The sequence below is a fragment of the Mastomys coucha genome, unplaced genomic scaffold (assembly GCF_008632895.1).
Source record: "Mastomys coucha isolate ucsf_1 unplaced genomic scaffold, UCSF_Mcou_1 pScaffold1, whole genome shotgun sequence".
NCBI lineage: Eukaryota > Metazoa > Chordata > Mammalia > Rodentia > Muridae > Mastomys > Mastomys coucha.
In genome coordinates, this window is record NW_022196891.1 from 79423768 (window position 1) to 79446931 (window position 23164).

The 23164-nt window shown below is 43.3% G+C and overlaps 1 protein-coding gene across 5 annotated transcripts in view; it reads left to right on the forward strand.

Moving 5' to 3' along the window:
- The window catches only part of Tp53bp2 (tumor protein p53 binding protein 2), a 60130-nt gene that overhangs the window by 31843 nt on the left and 5123 nt on the right, over nucleotides 1-23164 (forward strand). For all 5 annotated transcript variants that reach the window (XM_031337262.1, XM_031337271.1, XM_031337245.1 and 2 more), the window contains exons 4-16: nucleotides 2151-2233; nucleotides 3588-3689; nucleotides 7613-7787; nucleotides 8421-8602; nucleotides 8938-9102; nucleotides 9444-9672; nucleotides 11098-11205; nucleotides 11435-11583; nucleotides 13252-13714; nucleotides 15617-16395; nucleotides 18941-19078; nucleotides 19804-19937; nucleotides 21967-22133. In XM_031337262.1, coding sequence (XP_031193122.1) covers nucleotides 2151-2233; nucleotides 3588-3689; nucleotides 7613-7787; nucleotides 8421-8602; nucleotides 8938-9102; nucleotides 9444-9672; nucleotides 11098-11205; nucleotides 11435-11583; nucleotides 13252-13714; nucleotides 15617-16395; nucleotides 18941-19078; nucleotides 19804-19937; nucleotides 21967-22133 — 2874 coding nt within the window. The remainder of the gene's footprint in view (nucleotides 1-2150; nucleotides 2234-3587; nucleotides 3690-7612; nucleotides 7788-8420; nucleotides 8603-8937; nucleotides 9103-9443; nucleotides 9673-11097; nucleotides 11206-11434; nucleotides 11584-13251; nucleotides 13715-15616; nucleotides 16396-18940; nucleotides 19079-19803; nucleotides 19938-21966; nucleotides 22134-23164) is intronic.

Genomic DNA, 23164 nt, shown 5'->3' on the forward strand with positions numbered 1-23164 from the left:
TGCATTTCAGTCTCTTACAGCACACCCTGCCTTGGTGGACTGACTGCATTTCAGTCTCTTCCAGCACACCCTGCCTTGGTGGACTGACTGCATTTCAGTCTCTTACAGCACACCCTGCCTTGTACTAAGCAGTCAGCTAGCATCCTGCTCATGCCAGGAAAGCACAGTACCACTGGTTTATCTCCACGTAACCCAGACCCCTTACTTCTTAAAAGTCAAATTTGTTTGTTTATTATTTATTTATTTAGTGTGTGCACACACGTGCGTACATGTGCTCATTCCATGGTGTGCATATTGTTGTACTGTAGCATGTATGTGGAAGTCAGAGGAAGACAGGGGTCAGTTCTCTTTCTCCATCCTGTGGGTCCATGAAATCAAACAGCTCATCGGGCTTGGCGGCAAACAGCTTATTAACCTGTCCAGATGTCACTGGTCCCCAGCCCTCTTTTTATTTTGAAACAGGCAGGCTTTGAACCTGGGCTTCTCTTGTTTGAGCCTCCTGAGTGGCTGAGACTATAGGTCTATGCCAGCAGGTCCCTCTGAAGCTCTTTCTCATTCATTACTGCATGGCCTAGAACAAGGAGGAACAACTACAAGTTAACGGTGTGCATTGCTTGGAGTCTGAGGTGCAGTCACGTCCCACCATCGTTGATTGATTCAGCGGCTTCCCAGGGAACTGTGGAATGTGAGATGCCTTGACACTAGCACTGTCTCACATAATTGCATTTTCAAAACAAGCCTAGTTATGAGACCTAGCCTCTATTAACCTGCTGTTAAGTATAGATACTTAAGTGTGAAACAGCAGCAAAACAGAAACATGTAGAACTTCTGTCAGCTCTAATTTTTTTCCATATTTGTTTTTTATTTTTTTTATTTTTATTTTTTTTAAGTTTTATTGCATTATGATGAGAAAGGTTACATGATTTCAATTTATCTGAATCTGTTAACATTTAAAAACATTTTAAGTAAATAGAATTAAAACACATTTTTGTTTTCCTTCAATACCTACAATATCTTTTTTGTCACATTCTTTAAAATTTATAAACTATTATAACAATAAAAATGAGTATTATAAAAGTTGTTTGATATAAAACAACAGTCAATTTATCAGTCTTATGTAGGTGCTTGTCTACAGCAATACTGAAAATACATACGTTTTTCTCAATATAAATTTTGAATAACTCTAAACATATTAACTGTATATTTCAAAATAATACTACTAGTATTTTCTTAAATGAACATAGATATATAAAGTCTTTTTGTTTGTTTGTTTGTTTTGTATTTAGTAGAGCTTAAAATCTTGGCTCTTACTGTGGTACAAGCCCAAAATAAGAACAATTTTTAGACATTGGATTTCATTGTAATAAGGCTGTACTTCAATGATCCTCACATCACCAAAGGATTTTACCTCCATCGTAGCTGAGAGTTGATAGTTCTGCTGCACCAAGAAATGAATTGTAGACTCAATTTTTGGATACAGACTTCCTGCTATGGTCAAAGCTATTTGACTTGAGTGAGTGACTTTATTCTCAGGCCACAGAGAACAGGTTACATTCATTTAAGAAATGGTGTGTGTATTAAGATAGTCTATCCATAAAGTCATTCACCAACTGTTTCAGTGAGCAATGGCTCTGCTTGGAGGGTGGCACAGACATTAGGTGAGTGTAAGAATTTGGTTCATTAGCTGTGATAATTTGGAAAAGCATTCATCTCAGAGAAAGAGTAACTTATAAAGTCTTCTTCGAACTTGATACAAGAGTTACAAACATCAAGCAAAGCATTCAGTCTCACTCTTTGTTCTCTTACAAGCCACCTCCCAATTTGATTGTCTACGTTTCTTTTGGGTATATACATACTTTTGAAATAGGTAAGCTGTTCTGAAAACCATAGTATTGCATAAAAACATGAAATAAACAACACTACTAATAGAGAGGCTGAGATAGGAGAAGCAAGGTCTCAAGACCATTATGTTGTACACAGCAAGACACTGTCACGTACAAACAAGCTGAAAGTATATATGGATTGTATAATATTGGACCTATTTCTCCAATTACTAAATTAGAGAGACCATTGGATGACAGTCAACAAATTTTTAATTCCTCATATTTTGTCAGCTCTAATGTTAATGCAGTGTTTGAATCTGTATTTAGTGAGTGGACCGAGATCCCAAGATCCAAGTGTAAAAAGAAATGGTGTCAAAGTTCCTGGTGAGCATCGGAGGAAGGAGAATGGCGTAAGTGCTCCTTTTTATCTTGTTCTATGCCACAGTGATGCTTTTAAAGGTTGTGGCTCATTCATTGTCATTTTCTTATTCAGCGGATTAATGCTGACCCCTTTTAAAGGCTTTTTCTTAATTTTTTTTAAATAAAAAATAATAATTATTACTTATTTTGGGGGGAATGGGTCAGAAGGGTATCAGATCACCTGGAGCTGGAGTTGTGAGCTGCTTGCTATGGGTGCTGGGAATTGAACTGTATGTGTTATTAACCACTGAACATCTCTTCAGTCCCTTTAAAAGCTTCTTTAAATATATTTCATAGGTATATCCCTGATTCATGCCTATTACTCTAAGAAGCTAGCTGCTGAGTATACCATAAATTCACAACAAAATAAATGTTTGGCAAGTTCCAGGAAATCTTGGGTGCTTTTATTCATTGCTACCTATAACTTTAGAAAAATGGAAAATTATTTATTAATGATCTTGCTGTTATATATGCATTGAAGTATCTTTGAAGGTGTTCTTTTCAGAGCCCAGAATTTTAAATATCATTCTGAATTTCCTGAATTATCTACCATACTTCCTAGTTAATTTTTGTCAGAGTCTCAGGTATCTAGAGTACACGCTCTCCATTGTAAGTTCTCCTGGTTCTGTTCTTGGATTTATAGTCAGTTATCTTCCTGTGATGAGCCAGTGGAAGGTGACAGAAGGAGTTTGGATAGCAAAATATTTTCAAGTCTAACCTAACATATAATTTCCCCAAATTGGTGTTTACTTTTCCAAAGGAAGCTCTATGTAAGTCTAATTGAGATACAATGGATTGCCTCTTCTTTTGAGTCAGAGTCTCCTGTGTAGCCCTGGCTCCTTCTGTAGATCAGGCTAGTCTTGAACTTGTGACTCCTCTTGCTCTGGACTCCTTAGACTGTTTTTTGTGGATTGGAAAGTCAGACTCTTGCTTCAGCCCGCTGAGTGTTGGGGTTGTAAGCCTGCACTTCCAGGCCCAGCCAGTGCAGGCTTATGTTTAAATCACATTTGATGACAGTGTTCTGGGTGTGCTGTCGACACCCTAGTTCCATTTATGCAGCCACAGTCTACTGTCCTAATAATGTAAGTTAACCACACAACAAAGTAATCATGACTGTTTATGTTTCTGACCAAACTATTTAAGTAGTTAAAATTTTACAACTAATAGTTTAAATTTTACAACTTAAAAAGATGATTGGCCTGTCTGAGTCTGTTTTACATCTTAGTAAGGCAGTGACTAGGAAAGTAAACACTGGTATCTGATAAGCTCGGTTATGATCAGTTCAGATGGAACTTCTAACTCTGCACATAGTGTAGAAGGAGCTGGTGCTGTGTCCATTTGCAGGTTAGCAGTCCGAGGCTGGACCTGACGCTTGCTGAACTCCAGGAGATGGCATCCCGCCAGCAGCAGCAGATCGAGGTCCAGCAGCAAATGCTGGCTACTAAGGTAGTGTCTCCACGAACCTCATCACCCACTGCTGTAATGTCACTATTGGAACTGTTCCCAGTCACCCTGCTTGTAAGCAGTTGCCTCTCGCAGCACTTACCGCCCTGAGTAACCTGCTATGTGACTTAAGCATTTTTCAGAAATCCTTGTATCATTTTAGTTCAAGACTTTCTTGACCCCTAATGTTTGTCACCATTCTTTTTTCTTTTGAGTTAGGTGTCTGTCTCTGTTATCTTTGCTGGTCTCAGTCTCTTGGACCCAAGTGATCCCCTCCCACCTCTGGCTCCTGAGGAGCTGAGATTATAGGCGCCCACCACTGTGCCCGACCTGGTCTTGGTTTTGATAAAGGCTGATTACCCCGTGCTGGGAGTCAGAGCAGTGGGAGAGTCATAATGAACTCTTTACTCTGTTCCCTGGAGTTCACCTGGCTGCTAACGCCATCACTGTCATTCCTGCTACTTGGCCCCAGTGACAAAAGATGCTTTATTCACAGTGCCAGCTCTGATCTTGAGTAAGACAAAATGCCCTAGGAAGCCTCTCTCTCAGTCACTATGGGAAGTAGTCTCCCTGCCGCCACTGCTGCTGTGGGCGCCTCTGAGCTCCACAGTAAGCCTGCCTTTGCCTGCCACCGCCACTGCTGCTGTGGGCACCTATGAGCTCCACAGTAAGCCCGCCTTTGCCTGCCGCTCGGCCTCCGTGGCATTCCCTCAGCTTTGCTTTCTTCATAGCCACAGGCGTATGCTGAGTTCCAATAAATATTTCGGTTTTTAAAGATTTATTTATTTATTATGTATCCAGTGTTCTGCTTGCGTGTATGCCTGCAGGCCAGAAGTGGACAACAGATCTCTTTATAGATGGTTATGAGCCACCATGTGGCTGCTGGGAATTGAACCCAGGACCCCTGGAAGAGCAGCCAGTGCTCCTAACCTCTGAGCCATCTCTCCAGCCCCAAAACAGCACATTTTAGAGACTGAGGAAATGGGTTAGTGATTAATATACTTGTTGTCCAAGTATGACGACCTGAGTTTGGATCTCAGAACCCATGTAAAACTAGGTATAGTAACTTATGTTTGTGACCCCAACATTCCTACAGTGAGATACCCCCTGCTCCAACTATGCACTCTGGGTAATGAGAAGAGAGAGACTGATTGATTGAAAACAATACCAAACAAAAAACCTTGGCAAGCTTGCTTCAGTTTCAGGCTCTAGCTTGTCAGCCCTTAGTCTCTATACTCAGAATCCTTACCTAACCTGTCCTTTAGTGACTGGAGGCTCCAGGGTGCTGGGAGAGTGACAAGAGGGCTTGACAGGTTACCCATTGGGATTCTGAGGTAATGGCTAGAAGACCTTGTAGCTCTTACTAGCATGTGCTGTGCTCTTGCATGTGACACTGTGCTGCATCCCTGTGCATCCATTTCCACTTGTGTGTAATACCCCATACCACAGTTTCTGTCCTGTGCTGCATTCCTGTGCATCCATTTCCACTTGTGTATATTACCCCATACCACAGTTTCCGTCCTGTGGTGCAGTGCTTCTCCAATTGGACCTAATCATCAGGGTCCAGTTTGGGATCTAGTTAAGGGTAGTTTGGAGTCTGAGGTCCTGCCTTTCTGCATCTCAGGATCAGCTCATATGCCATCACAGTGAGCAGTTGAGGCACACACTCATATAAGCAGTCGATTATTGCAGAGGGAATCTCTAATCTCAAGACCTTCACTTTGAAAGTTCATGTTACTTACATGTTTTAGGCATATTCTGAGATGTTTACCTTAATACTAGATACTGTAACTGATGATTTAAAATTAGAAAGTAATAAAAATACATTTTAAATTGCATAATTACAGTTTTCTGAAGGTGTTACCCCCTTGTCTCTTTACAGTTTCTACATACGGCATATATAATATATAACATACTCCTCAAGGATCTATATTCTATATTTAATCCTTTCCACAGCAACATGTAGTTGTTATTGCTCATTCCCAACAAATGTCTGTTCTTAGTTAAGAACAAATGTCTGTTCTTAGTTAAGCTATATAATATGTCCAAGATCTCGTAGGAACTCTTAGTTTAGCTTGGGTTTGAATCTGAATTTGAATTCGTATGCTCTGCTTTCTTATATTGCCTCTCAGTTCAAATGGGCTCCTTAAAATTAGCTTCTTTTAAAAAGTTAGCATTTGTATGTATTTGCATGCACATGTGTGCTTGTTAACATCTATACCACAGTACAGGTGTACGTGTGTGCATGCACATGTGTGTTTGTGCACATATCTCGACCACAGTACAAGCGTGGAGATCAGAGGCAAACTCTTTGGAGTTGGCTCTCTTTCCACCATGTGAGTTTCAGAGATTTAACTCAGCTTCTCAGGCAAGGACTTTTACTTATTGGCCCCAAATTAGTTTCTTACATCTGGTGACATCTGGGGTCAGAGAGAAACTCAGTTGGTGAAGTGCCTGCTGTGCAAGTAGGGGGCTGAGTTTGGATCCTCAGCGTGGTGTAAAAGCTGGGTACTTGGTCAGCATCTGAATGCAGAACGGAAGGAAGTGGTGATGGAGATGGCAGAGCCCTACAGCTCAGTGGCCTTCTAGTCTGGCCAATCAGGTTCAATGAGTAACTCATGCTCTCTCTGTATGATCCCTTCCTCCCAAGGCTCAGGGGTCATGCAGAGGAGGGAACAAAGATTTTAAGAGTTAGAGACAGTGACTACAAGGAAACAGTGTTTTCCAGATGTAACAGGGCATTTACATAGATGAAGTCATTGCAGTTATGACAGCATGCATAAGACCTGTGCAATCTCCAGGCAGACAGAATCCCAGCCGGGGGAAAGGAGCTGGACACGCAGTCCCCAGCTGAGGAGCTGTTGCCAATTGACAGCTTCTGGGAGAGGCGAGTCAGTTTTCTTTAAGGGTATGACCCCTGGTAGGTTGGCCACCCTCCAGTGGAAGGCACACAGCCAGGAACACATGAGCAGCACAAATTGTTCTTGATTTTTTAAAGTGGGAGAAGGCTCAGCAGTTAAAAGGATGTACTGCTCTTCCAGAGAGCCTGAGTTCTGTTCCCACACTCAGGTCAGGTGGCTTATAACTGCTTATAATTCCAGCTTTAGGGGATCTGAATCCCCTAGCCTCTGTAGGCACCTATATTTATGTACACATACACAGATACACACACATAATTAGAAATAAAAACCCCTTTTAAGAAAAAGGATACAGGCCGGGGCAGTGGTGGCGCACACCTTTAATCCCAGCACTTGGGAGGCAGAGGCAGGCGGATTTCTGAGTTCATGGCCAGCCTGGTCTACAGAGTGAGTTCCAGGACAGCCAGGGCTAGACAGAGAAACCCTGTCTCGAAAAACCAAAAAGAGAAAAAAAGAAAAAGAAAAAAAAAAAAAGAAAAGAAAAAGGATTCAAAGTTGGGTGGGTATGACTTTGAGAGGAATTGGGCAAGAGTTGAATATGATCAAACTTTATCACACAAAACTCAAAGAATTAATAGAAATGAGGGGGTAAAGGTGATCAAGGGAGTTATCCATTGTTGACCTCTGGTCTTTCATGCTGGCATGCATACACATACACACTTGCACATATATACACATAAACACTACACACACAATCTATTTTACAAGCAGGGTTTTATAAAACTGCTTCCAAGATCACTGCTTGCTTAGTGTGTAGGAACCACTTGGATTAGAAATACTAATTTCTAGGTCTTCTCTCCAAGAGCTTCTAGGGTGGGCCAAGGAGTGTGTGTTTTGGATACTACCCAGGTGATTGTGTGCAGAGGTCGCAGGGTGTGTGCAAGAGCAGAGCAGTGTTACAGGAGCACCCGTCTTGGCATGCAGGGGCTGCCTGAGGTTATATTGAAGATGGTAGCATGCCTGTTTAAAATGACAGGCCCAGTAAGTGCTTCTTTTATTTTTCTTTAGGAGCAACGCTTAAAATTTTTAAAACAGCAAGATCAACGCCAACAGCAGCAAGCTGCCGAGCAGGAGAAACTTAAGAGGCTCAGAGAAATAGCTGAGAGTCAGGAAGCTAAGCTGAAGAAAGTCAGAGCGCTCAAGGGCCATGTGGAGCAGAAGAGGCTGAGCAACGGGAAGCTCGGTATGTAGCTCCCGGAGACACAGGCTACATCGGAAGTGATTTTGGCATAAGAAATCAGAGCGGCCCAGGAAGTTTATATGGATTTGTAGTGAGACTACGTGTTTGTATTTAAAGAAAAATTTGAAGAGAATGATTTGCTATAGTTTTGATGTTGCAAGTTCCTCTTGGTTGAAGTTAGCATTGATTTATTTAGAAGATTTTAAAATTATATTTTTAAATTGTATTTTTCTTAAATTCTTAATCAAGAATTTAATGAAGATATTTTTGTTTATGTGGTACTTCTAATTATTGTATTGCCATATTAATAATTAACATTTTAGTGATTCAGTCACTATCTACCATTATAAAATTGAAAGCAAAAGTTGTAGAGAAATTTGGTTTCCAAAGTTTCGAGTTTACTGTCTACTGTATTCACTGTGTAAGTTCTCCAGGGTCTCCTTGTCTGTATCTATACAGAAGCGCAGGTGTTTAGTGATGTCCGTGTTGATTCCAGCTTCTTCTCAAAGTAGGTTGGTCCTAGGACATTTTCAAAGAGCTCTCTACTTATTAGAAAGTTCATTATAGAGCTTGATTGCCTGGGAAGTAGTTCTTTCTTATTTTTATTTTCAACTGTGTTCATTCTCTCTGTTCTAGTGGAGGAAATTGAACAGATGAATAGCTTGTTCCAGCAGAAACAGAGGGAGCTAGTTCTGGCCGTGTCTAAAGTAGAGGAACTTACGAGGCAGCTGGAGATGCTTAAGAATGGCAGGATCGATGGCCACCATGACAGCCAGTCAGCTGTGGCTGAGCTAGACCGCCTTTACAAGGAGCTGCAGGTATGCGCAGCTCCTCTCAGTGCACTGGGCGCTCATCCCTACAAACACATACTGTCCATAGAAAGTGACTTCAGCTACTGTTCCTTAAGGTGGGTGGGAATGGGAGGCCTAAACCCCAAGAGCCCAGAATAAACTTTAGACACCTCAAACAGGAACTGTGAGGCCTAACCACAGCCAGTGGTCTGACACAGGTGTCATCAAGTTCAGACCAGGAGGGAGCGAGCACCTTTCAATTTTAGATATTATGTAATAGTTAACCGTGGGATTGCCTCCTGAAGGTGTGTTCGTTCTTTTCCTTGGTTATCTTTTTTTTTCCCCCTTCCTGTTTTGTTCAGTTAAGAAACAAACTGAACCAAGAGCAGAATGCCAAACTGCAACAACAGAGGGAGTGTTTGAATAAGCGCAATTCAGAAGTGGCAGTCATGGATAAGCGCGTTAATGAGCTGAGGGACCGGCTGTGGAAGAAGAAGGCAGCCCTGCAGCAGAAAGAGAATCTCCCGGTGAGCGAGTGGGCGAGCGAGTGGGCGAGCAGGCGAGTGAGTGAGTGGGCGAGTGGGCTGGTTGGACTTGGGCCTGGGGAGGGGAGGTTGCGTCCTCAGAATCCTTCCAGCTGTCTGCCCCAGATGATCTGTTAGGTTCTCACAGTTAGTCCTTACCTGGGCTGCTTACCGTTTCTTCCTAGCACTTGCAGCAGAGTTCCATGTGAAGTGGTTCCATTGGGGACATTTTTAGTAGACTCTGTGGCTAAATTCTGAAAGTGCTAATTCTGAAATTTCAGTCTTATGAATTCAGTCATCCAGTAAGATGTATAATATTAAAAGATTTGTGCTTTTCCACTAAGGTCTCCCCTGATGGAAATCTTCCCCAACACGCAGTGTCAGCCCCAAGTCGTGTGGCTGCTGTAGGCCCTTACATCCAGTCATCCACTATGCCGCGGATGCCTTCCAGACCCGAGCTGCTGGTGAAGCCAGCCCTGCCGGATGGCTCCGTGGTCATGCAGTCAGCAGAGGGGCCACTGAAGATGCAGACGCTGCCCAATATGAGGGCTGCGGCTGCTTCACAAAGTAAAGGTAAAAGTGGGTTCTCCCAGGCCTTCACTGTTAGCCCTTCCCACCCCACTCAATTTTCCAATTTTGAGTGTTTTCAAAGTTGTTTTCATATTACTTACCTATGTTAGAATCTCAAGTTCCTTTGTTCTTTGTCAGAGATTTTAGTCTTAACTAATATAGTTCAACTCAGGATAAAATCGAAGTTATTTCAGAAATGACCTTGCAGGATGTCTGGTGTTCACCCATAAGTCTAGCAGTCTCTGCAGAGGGTGAGGCAGGAGGATTTTGTTTTGGGGGCAACCTGGGACTATACAGTAGGACATTATCTCAGAAAAGAAAAAGAAAACCAACAGTTGTTATTAGGAGTGGAAGTTTGGTCTGATGCTGAAGTGAGATCTTTTCTTCTTGTGTGAAGAGACTATATGCCTATCAGTAATGCCATTTTTACAGACATGAGTTGTGAATCCATTTTTTTTAGAACAGTGTTAAGGATTTATGAGCTTTTATGCATGTCCATTGCTTGCTGACAGATTTAGGTAAAGACCTGGGGTTTGTAAAGGTGGGGCGAGCCGGAGCTCCCTGCTTTAGTTGTCCTTGTATTCTGTGTAGTCAACAGGTGCATGCAGAGGTGCAGTGTGCAAGCCAGACTTTCATAATGGAAGGATAAGTGACAGGAGACTTTGAGGAAGTGTAGGACCGAATAACCATTATGTTTTCTTCTTTGTACCATTGTTATATGAAAAAAAAAAACCCTGATTTTAAGTATTTGTTGTTTTGCCATAATTATTACTATTGAAGTATTAATAATATTAATTTTCTAAGATGAAAAAGCCATGGCATATTGTGTGTGTGTGCAGGTGCGTGCATGCGTGTATGTGTGTATGTTTGTGTTTTGTTGTTGCTGTTTTTGAGGTAGGATCTTGCTGTATATAGACCAGGCTGGCCTGTACTCACAGAGATCCACCTGCCTCAGCCTCCTGAGTGCTGGGATTAAAGGCATATGCCACCACTCCTGGCTGGCATTTGAACCTTAGATACTAGTGTAGAAAATCGTAAGTACTCTAACTCGTGAAAGCTGAATTGGAGTTATGAGTGTTCACTTACTGACCCACCACGAAAGCATTTGTTGTGAGATCTGTCTCAGAGCCTCAGCCTGCTGTTTTGGAATTTGTCTTCTGGGTGATGGTCAGGCTTCCTCACACAGTCAAGAATAATGAAATAGGGCTTTTCTGGTTCAGGCCGGCTTTTTCTTTGCTTTGGCTTCTTGTAAACTGCTTGAGTAAGGTGGAAAATCTAAAAGCAAAAACAAAACCCAACATAGGTGCTGGGGGGCTGTGTGCCCAAACTGTAAAGCTCTTTCTAGAGATTAAAAGTCTTAGCAGTCAAGTGAGCTGAACCAGTGAATCCTTGAATACGAGTGACTTGGGGCTCCTCTCTGCATCCTAGGCTCTAAGGCTCACCCAGCCAGCCCTGATTGGAACCCTTCCAGTGCCGACCTCTTACCCAGCCAAGGCTCTTCTGTACCCCAGAGTGCTGGAAATGCTCTGGACCAAGGTGAGGCTTGCTGTGCTGCCCTGCATATTTGCTTTGACTCTTTAAAAGGTGTTTTTTGTACTTTTTCTAGCTAGTTTCTTTTTAGTTTGTTAAGACCAGGGACAGTTTATTTATGAAAGCACTTAGTGGGCCTGGTGTTGAGAGAGACCTAGGAGAAAGAGACAGGAGTGATAAGCAGTTCTGTTCTGAACAGTTTGAGTATTAAGCTGGGTTTTTTCTTTGTTTTCAGTTGATGATGGGGAGATTGCTGTGAGGGACAAAGAGAAGAAAGTGCGGCCCTTCTCCATGTTTGACACAGTGGACCAATGTGCTGCCCCTCCGTCCTTTGGGTCCCTGAGGAAGAACCAGAGCAGCGAGGACATCTTGCGGGACGCTCAGGTACTTAGCACTCCCTCAGTCGCTATCACCTAATGTGTTTCTCTAGTAAATTTTTAAAGAAAAGATTTTAAAGTATTGTCTGTGAGGGAGAACAAAAATATAGTTTCTAGAACATTGGAAAATATAATGGGAGTCAGTTGTGTCCATTTCTGCTGTTTAGATATGATTGTACACCCCTGCTGTATTGGGGATGGCTGGCATATTTGTTGCTGGGTCACAGGGTTTTGCGACTCTCTGACGTGTGTGTAAGTACACTGAAGGAGAGCGCATTCCTCCAGATGTTTTATTCTTTGCGATCTACTAGATGGTGGATCATATCTTATTTCCAACACTGCAGAGGCTGAGGCAGAAGGGATGCCTCAGTTTTGAAGCCAGTCTGGGGTGCAGTGTGAGATTCTGTCTCAAAGAATGAAAGTGCAACAGAAAAACTTGAACTCTAGCACTAAGGTCATGTCAAAGACATGACGGTGACCTTCAGTGACTAGGGATCTTAACTTAGGATGAGTGGACCTGTGGATGAATGCTGCGAGTCAGCGATTTTCAAGTGTATGCCGCTCTGGAATCGAAGGTTTGGGTGTGGTTTCTTGAGACTTGCTTTTGTTCTGTAGCTAAGGCTAGCCTCAAACTTGTCTGCCAACCTTAGCTGGGATTACAGACGTGTCCAACCTTAGCTGGGATTACAGACATGTCCAACCTTAGCTGGGATTACAGACATGTCCAACCTTAGCTGGGATTACAGACATGTCCAACCTTAGCTGGGATTACAGACATGTCCAACCTTAGCTGGGATTACAGACATGTCCAACCTTAGCTGGGATTACAGACGTGTACTTTTATGCTCAGTTAGATTGTATGACATTCTGATAAACAAAATGTTTTTCATGTATTGATGCCCTCCATGGATGTGAAAGATGTCAGGAAGTAAGACTAGGAGGGAGTCATGGGGTTGGGGGAGGAATTGCATTATGTCACTCTTAAGTCCTTATTAACCTGATTTTAAAATTCATTTTTTTATTATTTTATTTAAAGCTTTAATGAGCTGGGCATTGGTGGCATATATCTTTAATCCCAGCACTTGGGAGGCAGAGGCAGGTGGATTTCTGAGTTTGAGGCCAGCTAGGCCTACAGAGTGAGTTCCAGGACAACCAGGGCTACACAGAGAAACCCTGTCTCGAAGAAACCCCCCCCCCCCAAAAAAAAGCTTTAATGATTTTAAAATGTGGAAGCAATATTTTTTCTACTTTTGATGGACATATCTAGTTTGCAGGAACATATGTATATATGCATGTTCACGTATCTGGGTGCATATATGTGCCCATGGGTTTGGAGGTCCAAGGTTGATGTTGGGAAGTTTCTTCTATTGCTTTTCTACCTTAATTCTTTGAGGTAGGGAGGTTCTCTCAGTAAGCAACACTCAGAGTTTGCTGATATGGCTAAGTCTCACCAGCTAGCTTGTAGGCTGGAATTACAGGCGAGCTCCCACTCAGCCTTTACATGGGTTCTGCGAGACCAACTTCCAGTCTACTTGTTCCGTGGCAACTGCTTTAGCCCTTGACCTAGCTGGAGACCCAAGATGTTTTTATAGTATGTGCTTGTATTTGTGAAGCGAGCTGAGTATTGTGTATACTTTTGTACAGTGTTTTAACTTCCTTGCTGTGTGTGTTACAGGCTGTAAATAAAAACGTGGCTAAAGTGCCACCTCCTGTTCCTACAAAGCCAAAACAGATTCATTTACCTTACTATGGGCAAGCTACTCAGTCCCCTTCTGACATAAAGCCAGATGGAAATCCTCAGCAATTGCCAGTAACTGCTACATCCGTGGGGGCTAAGCTCAAGCCAGCAGGGCCGCAGGCAAGGGTGCTGCTGTCTCCTGGGGCCCCCTCAGGTGGTCAGGACCAAGTCCTGTCTCCAGCGTCCAAACAAGAAAGTCCTCCTGCTGCTGCAGTCCGGCCCTTCACACCGCAGCCGTCCAAGGACACCTTCCCTCCAGCCTTTCGAAAGCCCCAGACTGTGGCAGCAAGCTCCATCTACTCCATGTATACCCAGCATCAGGCGCCAGGAAAGAACTTCCAGCAGGCCGTGCAGAGTGCCCTCACCAAGACGCAACCCAGAGGCCCCCACTTCTCAAGTGGTAAGGTTCCCTTTGTCTTTTATGTGTGTGGTGCCAGTGTGCATGTGCAGGTCAGAGGGCAGCTGCTGGAGGTCAGGTGTCTCCCTCCATCCGGAGTCTATGGATAGGACTCAGGTTGTCAGACTTGCATGGTAAGCACTTTTATAAATGATCGTCTCACCCAGCCCTTGATTTAAGGTAAGGATCTTGGTTTCATTTTTACCAGTTTGGGGTTTAAGTCCTATGCCAAGCTACTGGTAGACAATAAAGTGCCAGGTCTCTAGTTAGACTGAGGCTGTTGTAAGAATTTTCGCTGTGCTCTGGTTTATTGGAAACTTAGGGGAGTACCTGCTACGTGTTATAGCCACAGCTGTCACTGCAGACCCCGCCTCATTCCTGCTTCCATAGTTACAGCTACAGCAGTCACTGCAGGCCCCGCCTCATGTCCTGCTTCCATAGTTACAGCCACAGCTGTCACTGCAGACCCCGCCTCATGTCCTGCTTCCATAGTTACAGCTACAGCAGTCACTTCAAGCCCCGCCTCATGTCCTGCTTCCATAGCTACAGCAGTCACTGCAGACCCCGCCTCATGTCCTGCTTCCATAGTTACAGCTACAGCAGTCACTGCAAGCCCCACCTCATGTCCTGCTTCCATAGCTACAGCAGTCACTGCAGACCCCGCCTCATGTCCTGCTTCCATAGTTACAGCTATGATAGAATGCTCCACAGAAGGCAGCATAGAAAAGCAAAGATTTTATTATCATTTTGGAGAAGTTGAGGCAGAAACTCAAGCAACTGGTCACATTGTAGTCAGAATCAAGAGCAGAGAGAAATAACTAAACCCACTGTGCCTGCTTGTGCTCAGCTCTTTTCTGTCTTACGTAGTTCAGTGGTTAGTAATCAGAATGGTCCTGCCTACATCAGTTAACAGTCAAGAATCCCCACAGACGTGCTCACAAGTCAGCCTGATGTAGATAGTCCTCTGCTTAAGGCTTTTTCGGAGGCGGTCGTCTAGGTTGTGGAAAGTTGACAATTACAAACTAGCCACGACAGACGAGTTGGGTGTCCGGTCTGAAGGAGGTCACTGATGTGGGGAAACAGCGTCACAGAAGCCTGCATCCTTACTGTTGGCTTGACTAATGGAGGATGGGACGATTACATTGTCTCTGGATTCTTAAAAACAACATTCTCTTATACTCTAAACCATTCTAATGAGGATACTGTCACTAAATAAATATGAAGCCATAATAAAATTAGTTTGTATTAAACATGCACAGTCTGGATATTTGAGGGTTGTTTTTTTTCCCCTGACTTGTGGGTATATTATAGGGCTAGAGTACAATTGATCATGATTTATTTGACTGAAAATGACTTTGTAGTTATGAAATGAGCGTATAATTGTGGCATAAAGCTACCATAACAGATACTAACGTGTTGGTGTATTGCTACCCCCTAGTCTTTTCAGTAATCCTTGGTAAATATTGCTAATATAATAATTTGGAAATCAGATTATTTTGACATAATTAGAATGTTTCAGGGGAATATCTTTGGGAAAGACAAGTGGTTCTCAGTTTTGTGAGTCAAATATGCTTTCTCACATTGGTCTGCAGTTGAATAGTGTTTAAGATGGGTAGGTAGTATATGTGTAGACTTAGTCTGTATATGTGGACAGATTACTAACCATGGTGTGTGGTTTCCCTCTTACTGTTTCATAGCACACAGTGCATATTATCATCAATGGAGATTTTGATTCTGTAGTAAATTCGAAGATGGAAATTCTCGCTTTGTTGTTATTTAAAGGAATTAAGTGTATGTGAGGGAAATAATGTAGTAACTATGAACTGGAGAGAGACTTGGCTGTGCTCTTAGCAGTTTTGTTTAATTAGCACTAAGCAGGACCTTTCCTTTCTCTCTTTACATTAGTGTACGGCAAGCCTGTGATTGCTGCTGCCCAGACCCCACAGCAGCACCCAGAGAACGTTTACTCCTGCAGCCAGGGGAAGCCTGGGAGTCCAGAGCCTGAGACAGAGCCCGTTTCTTCAGGTCATGAGAGCCATGAAAATGAAAGGATTCCTCGGCCACTCAGCCCAACGAAATTACTGCCTTTCTTGTCTAACCCTTACCGAAACCAGAGTGACGCTGACTTGGAAGCCCTACGGAAAAAACTGTCTAATGCTCCAAGGCCACTAAAGAAACGGAGCTCCATTACAGAACCAGAAGGCCCCAATGGGCCAAATATCCAGAAACTTTTGTATCAGAGGACCACCATAGCTGCCATGGAAACCATCTCAGTCCCGTCATACCCGTCTAAGTCACCAGGCTCAGTGACTGCCACCCCCGATAGCCCAATTGAAATCCCAAATCCATATTTACATGTGGAGCCAGAGAAGGAGGTGGGCTCTTTAGTCCCCGAACCACTGTCCGCAGAGGATATGGGGAGTGCCAGTACAGAGAACAGTGACGTGCCAGCTCCTTCCCCAGGCCTTGAGTATGTGTCTGAGGGAGTCACAGACAGCAGTACGAGTCTCCAGAATAACACAGAAGACACAAACCCAGAGGCCCCCCACATCCTTGAAGTGTACCTAGAAGAATACCCCCCGTACCCACCCCCTCCATACCCTTCTGGGGAACCAGAGGTGTCTGAAGAAGACTCCGCACGCATGCGCCCACCTGAGATCACTGGGCAGGTGTCTCTGCCTCCTGTAAGTAACACAGTGTCTCGTGCTCATCCAGGGGACCTTCCCCTGGGATGCTCATCATGGCGGCTACATTCTTCTCAGTTTGCCTTTTTATTTTATGATCCCGTGGCATAAAGTGGATCTCTGTAGTCTTGTAGTCAAACTGGGGTTTGACAGTAATAGAGCTCATTCATGGTGAGCTGTATATCCCAGCCCTCCCTCTCTCTGCTCCCCCTCAGCCCTTCCTGCCCCTCCCCCCTCTAAAAGAGAGAGTCTCACTTAGCTGCATAGACAGGCCTTGCGCCTCTGGGGTAGCTGAGACACAGGCCTTTCCACCAAGTCACCCTCAGGGTGGGAGTGATGGATGCTGTAATAGTTATAGGAAAATACTGCTATACATTGGTGTGTAGGGGTTCTTTATAGAGGAAACATTGTTGTTCTCACACGTGTATGGGCTACTTCTTTGCTCTCTCGCTGAAGGTGCACCAGGGAGATGCTGGGTTGGAAACGCCCAGTTTCACGGAGCTTAGCTGTGCGATCGCCCAGTGTTTTTCTCATTGTCTGCTGCTCTCCATGCTTTGTTTCTCTATCCGTGAGATGTTAAGATTTGATTTAATGTACATCATTTCATATATATTAGTGTTTGCCTACCTGTATAAACATGCATGTGTGCATGCATAGTGCCCAAGGAGTCCAGAAGAGAGTGCCAGATCCCTTGGAACTGGAGTTACAGATGCTACCATGTAACCTGTAAGCTACCATGTGGGTGCTGGGAATTGAACCAGGGTCTTCTGCAAGAGCAACCAGTGGTCTTAACTGCTGAGCTGCTTCGTCACCCCCTGAAATGTATTTTTAATGAAATAGTAGGTTGAGTCTCAAACTTAAAACGGATAAAAATTGAAGGAGGATTAGAAAGAGGAAGCGCGCGCGCGTGTGCGAGAGAGAGAGAGAGAGAGAGAGAGAGAGAGAGAGAGAGAGAGAGAGAGAGAGAGAGCGAGCAGGGGAGAGAATGGGACAGGAGAGAGAATGGGGCACAGTGGGGCAGGAGAGAGAATGGGCAGAGTCGGGCAGGCTCTTTGGCCTTTCTTCCCAGGCAGTGTTGTTTGGAAATCACTAGCAAGTACCACTCCCTTGCTTTCTTCCTTCTCTAGAATCAAGTTCTCCTAAAACTATGATTCTGGTTGGAAATGCCTTCTGTACTTCTTCACATACTAAAATTGTTTTGGACGTTTATCGTGTCACTTTGAAGTAGATGGGAGACTACCATTGTCTCTAGCCTGCTTTTCTATAGCTTAGTTGGAAGTCATTTTTGTTTCTTCAAACACAAATAAAATAGAATGTTGAGCCATGACTTTAAAACACAGTAAAAACCAACTGGCACTTTTGAATGATTATTTAAATGGGTTTCGTTTGTCTGACCCCATACTTTATATCAGTTTGCACTTCCTTTGGAAGAGTCTCTTATTTTTCCTAGAAAAATGACTGTTCTTTCCTTCCTGTCTTAGGTAAAGTAGTTGCTGGGGTTGTGTATGCTGCTTTGAAAGTGTGTGGCTGGGTGTTAGCCTTCTGAAGCACCCGAAGGCTGTTAGCACAGTCACAGTCTTAGGCTCATTGTACATTCTGACACTTAGGCTCGCCTATCTGTGAGGTAGAGTATTTGTTACTTAAAAGTTCCGGCTCTTCACATCTGAGATAAAAGTGAAAAAGGGGTAGGATGGTTCAGTGGACAAAGGCACTTGCCACGAAGACTGACAACCCAAGCTCTATTTCTGGGACATACATTGTGAACAGAACTGACTCCTGACAGTTAAGTTGTCCTCTGACTTCCACACTTGCACTGTGACTGACACATGAGAGTACACACCCCAAACACACCCCCACACACATAAATAAATAGATGTGATTTAAGAAGTCTGATGTGTCTGTGTGTGTCTGTGTGTGTCTGTGTGTGTGTGTGTGTGTGTGTGTGTGTTTAAAAATCCTGTTTCATACAATGAAAAGAACTACCACTTGGGGCTTTAAAGTCTGATTTCCTAACTTGTCTTAAGATATAAAGTTCTCACTCAGTGTATCTAGTTGTAACTAATCATCTCTCTTATTTAGCGTAATCATTTGCTTGTGCCTTAGTAAGGATTATGGTCTGAATTACTTAATATGAAGGGCTTACCTAGATCCAAATTCTGCTCCTAACGTTTTCTGGCTGTGTGTCTTTGTGTGCAATAAGGATGACTGGGTTTTTAATCACTTGTGTATGTGAGCTCTTAGGGATCTGAGCATTGCCCAGTTTAAGGGTGAGGCTCTGCGTTAAAGTGCTTTAGAAACAGTCTTATCTGGTTGTGACCCTCAACAGAAAGCTGGTCAGCTTGCCACCTGGTTTGGTTCAGTCTGAGTTCCATAGCCAGGCACTAATGGCACACTCCTGTGACCCCAGGGTTTGAGAGACTGAGGCAGCTAAATATCCAGGAAAATAAATAAGTATATAAATAAAGCCCCAAGCCAATGTTCTTTTCACTATCTCAGTTGAGCGCTGCCTCTGCCCGTGTTAATCTCCCCCATACTTCCTTTACAGGGCAAAAGGACAAACTTGCGGAAAACTGGCTCAGAGCGGATCGCTCATGGGCTGAGGGTGAAGTTCAACCCCCTGGCTTTACTACTAGACTCATCTTTGGAGGGAGAGTTTGACCTTGTACAGAGAATTATCTATGAGGTAAGTTTCTTAAATATAACTTTGTATTTTATTTTAAAACTCAAAATAGCTACTGTATTTTAACATTTTCTTTTTGGGCCATGGAGATGTGGAGAGGGATAGTGAGCACATTCTAAAATAGGCTGTATCATTTTAAGAATGTGGCTGTAAGATTTTGATAATGTAGGAGCTGAGTTTGCACTAGAAATGCATTAGTGTACTTTGTTAGTGAGAACATTTCTCTCTGAAAGTTGCTCTGTATGCATTTGTACTCTATAATATTGCATTACAGTTTTGGTCTGTACTCTGAAATAGTTATTATTGTTATTCTTTTTTTTAAGATAGAGTCTTGAGCTAAGCCTCAAATTCATGATCCTCCTGCCTCTGTTCCCATCTCTTTTAAAATACTTCCAGTTGAGTTTCCTTAACTTTCCATAGCAAATAGGATGTCTCCATAGAAGCCAGTTTGTGGTGGGAATTGGAAGGAAGGACAGGGTGACTATAAGGATATAGTTTTTGATGCTATCATTTTTAAACAAAACCTTCTTGCAGTAAGAACTTAATTTGGCTAGGTCGTTTGCCCTATTTCTAGGATTTTTCTTTACAGTTTTCTTGGCTCCTCTGTGTTTCACTTATGATATTTAAAATGTCACCAAAGTTTCTGTTTTCTTGATCCTAAGGAGCCTAGTAATGACAGTTGATGTGACATGGATTGGAGTGACTCTCCCCTTTTATTGGTGTGACAGGTTGATGACCCAAGCCTCCCAAATGACGAGGGCATCACAGCTCTGCATAACGCTGTGTGCGCAGGCCACACGGAGATTGTGAAGTTCCTGGTGCAGTTTGGTGTGAATGTAAATGCAGCAGATAGTGATGGATGGTAAGTCCTACATTTAAACTCCAGTCAGACATGAGCTGAGCTGTAGAAGCAGTGCTGTGGGTTCTTGGAAGGCGCAGAAACATGCCAGCGTGCTCTTTCCTGTGCTCCCCATTATTCTTAGAGGAGTTGACTGTCCTCTTGTAGCAGCCATTTTGTTCAATGTCAGGAAGCAAATGGAGTTTAAAATTTCAATTATAGTTTACTGTTATAAAATCACCAGCATCCCTCTTCTGTGCTTGAGGTGACTGAAGGGGACCATGGAGGTGGCTGCAAGTGGACAGTGGGCAGGTGGCATATACAGTGTGAATTCTCTAGACATCGTGCTGAAGTCACACTGTAAGGGGACAGGGTAGGCAGGATGATTGGGCTACTCAGAACCAGCCATAATTTATAACTTATAAATTATTTTGGAACTCTTCCCTAATATTTTTACAGCTCCATTGATCTCCTCTGTCTTGATCCTTCAGAAAGTGAGACCATAAGAAACATAAGCTCTTTCTATGGAGGCATATGAAAACTTTTACTATAAAGGACTGAAATGTTACCATTTAATCTCCTATTTACTTAAGTAATTTAATTTTATTAATTTGGTTTTTTTCAATGTTCTAATATCAGCTGCTCATGTATGTAAATCAAGAATTGGAATTAACCTGTCATTCCAGGTGACCGTGTGGTCATCTCTGGAGACTGTTTCCTTTTTCTTAGATAGTTGTGTTGTGTAGCCAGCCAGGAGGACACAGGTAGAATAGGCGGAGAAGCGGGCAGACAAGGGGCCCAGACTGAAGGAGGCAAGGCAGCAGAGAGACACTGTGCACCTCAGAGCCAAATAATCCGTCTCAAGCCAGTCTTCCGAGTTTCGAGATGCCACAGATTTTCTTCTGTGGTCTTGATAAGTTACTGCTAACTCATTGCCTAAAACAGATGGAAGAGTGTGCATGTGTGTGTGTGTCTGTGTGTGTGTGTGTGTGTCTGCGTGTGTGTGTCAGTGTGTATCTGCGTGTGTCTGTGTGTGTCTGTGTGTGACTGTGTCTGTGTGTGGTGCAGTCACTATTCTAAGACTGTATTTTCAGAAATGATCTCAGTTATTCTAAGTTTTCTACTTAGAACTGAATTTACAGTTTCAGCCAAAATTTACTTTGAGTTTTAAAAAGATTGGTAGCCTGTAAGTGCAGCCAGATTCCTTGAAAGCTGGTGTTGAAGAGGAATACTGGCATGCAGGCATGTGGTTAAAGACTCTTAGATTTCTACCCTGGTAGAAGTGAGCAGGTTTCAGGGCTGGAGAGAGAGCTTAGTGGTAAGAACACTGGCTGTGGGGCTGGAGGAGAGATGGCTCAGCGGGTAAGAGCACTGACTGCTCTTCCAGAGGTCCCAAGTTCAATTCCCAGCAACCACATGGTGGCTTACAAGCCTCTGTAATGGAATCTGATGCCCTCTTCTGGTGTGTGTCTGAAGACAGCTATAGCTACTACAATGTACTCATAAAGTAAATAAATCTTAAAAAGAAAAAACCAGAAAACCAACAACAGCAAAAAACAAAACACTGGTTGTTCCCAGCCACCCACATTCTAGTTCACCACCATTGTACATAACTCCAGTTCCAGGATCTGACATCTTTTTCTGGTCTCCGTGGGCACCTGACATACAAGAGATGCACATAAGTACATGCAGGCAAAGCATATCCATGCAAAATTAAAATTTAAACAAGAAATGATTATAGGGTTGGGGAAATCCAGGCAGAACTGGATCCACTCTTTTCCGTTCTTTGTAGATCACAGTGAAGCTGCTCTTCCTTGATCCCTCACACAGGCACTCCACTCTGGGCCATTGGGCCATTGCTTCAGACATGTTCCTTTGTAGCTGTAAGTCTCTTAGTGCTTCAGCCATCCGTCTTGATAGAACTAGTTTTCAAAAGCTGTTTGTGAGGCTAGTAGGTAAGAGACAGAGGAACCTTCTTCACAGATGACTTGCCAAGTGGAGGTCCTTGAGTTTGGAGAAACATTTCTAACCAGTTGTGTGCCTTCCTTCCCAGGACCCCATTGCATTGCGCTGCCTCCTGTAACAATGTCCAAGTGTGTAAGTTCCTGGTGGAGTCAGGAGCAGCTGTGTTTGCTATGACCTACAGTGACATGCAGACTGCTGCAGACAAGTGCGAGGAAATGGAGGAAGGCTACACGCAGTGCTCCCAATTTCTCTATGGTATGTAGCCAGTGCGGTCTGATGTGTTGGCTGCCATATTTATTTACCCTTTCTCTTGAGGAAATAGCTCAAAGCTCAGTGAGTATTGTATTATTTGCTCTGCATAATTGCAGATACTAAAATGAGGGCAATCTAGGTCACAAATACAGCGCAGCTTTGAGTGTGTGCCTGAAAAGCTGCTGCCAGAGACATCGTCAGTGACAGCCGACTATTCATGCCAGCCAAGTCTTTGTATTCATAAGACCCTCTCCATGGCTTCAGCACTTACTGACTTACAGCATGTTGGAAAACGTGGTTGCTTGGAATTGAACGTGGGTTCTCTGGAAGAGCAGTCCGTGGTGCTCCCAACTTAGAATCTCTATAGTCCTGCCTGCAATTCTTAATGGGGATTTCATTGAAAACTGTGACTTGAACTGTTAATTTGATCATCTTATAGCACCTAGGATTTCTTTCCACTCCCATTGCTAAATTAATTAATTAATAAATGAAGAAGCTTTAAAATGTTGTGGAGTTATATTTGTGTGAAGTTTTGTTTTGATGTATGGGTGGGAACCTTGGACCTTCCCCATGCTTCAGTAATCCTCTCCCACTAAGGGAGGTAACACCAGCTATTGTTCTGGGGTTTTGTGTGTGTGTGTTATTTAAAAAGGTCAGAAATGTACTTGACCCCTTAGGTTGGCAGAACTTTCTTTTGGAAAAGAACAATTTTAGTGTTTTTTTGTTGTTGTTGTTTTGTTTGCCCAAAACAACTACAGCACATGCTGGTTATTAATTGTTATAAACTAATTGTTGGCTGCACAGGATTGAAAAATATGTTTGGAAGCCAGGCAGATATTTTCCTGTGTTTTTAAGACATATAGGTAAATGAAAATTAACTAGCTTTCTGTAACCTTTGTTGTTCTGTCCACGTCTGCTCTCCTCTGCTCTCCTCTGCTTTCCTCTGCTCTCCTCTGCTCTCCTCTGCTCTCCTCTGCTCTCCTCTGCTCTCCTCTGCTCTCCTCTGCTTCCCTCTGCTCTCCTCTGCTTCCCTC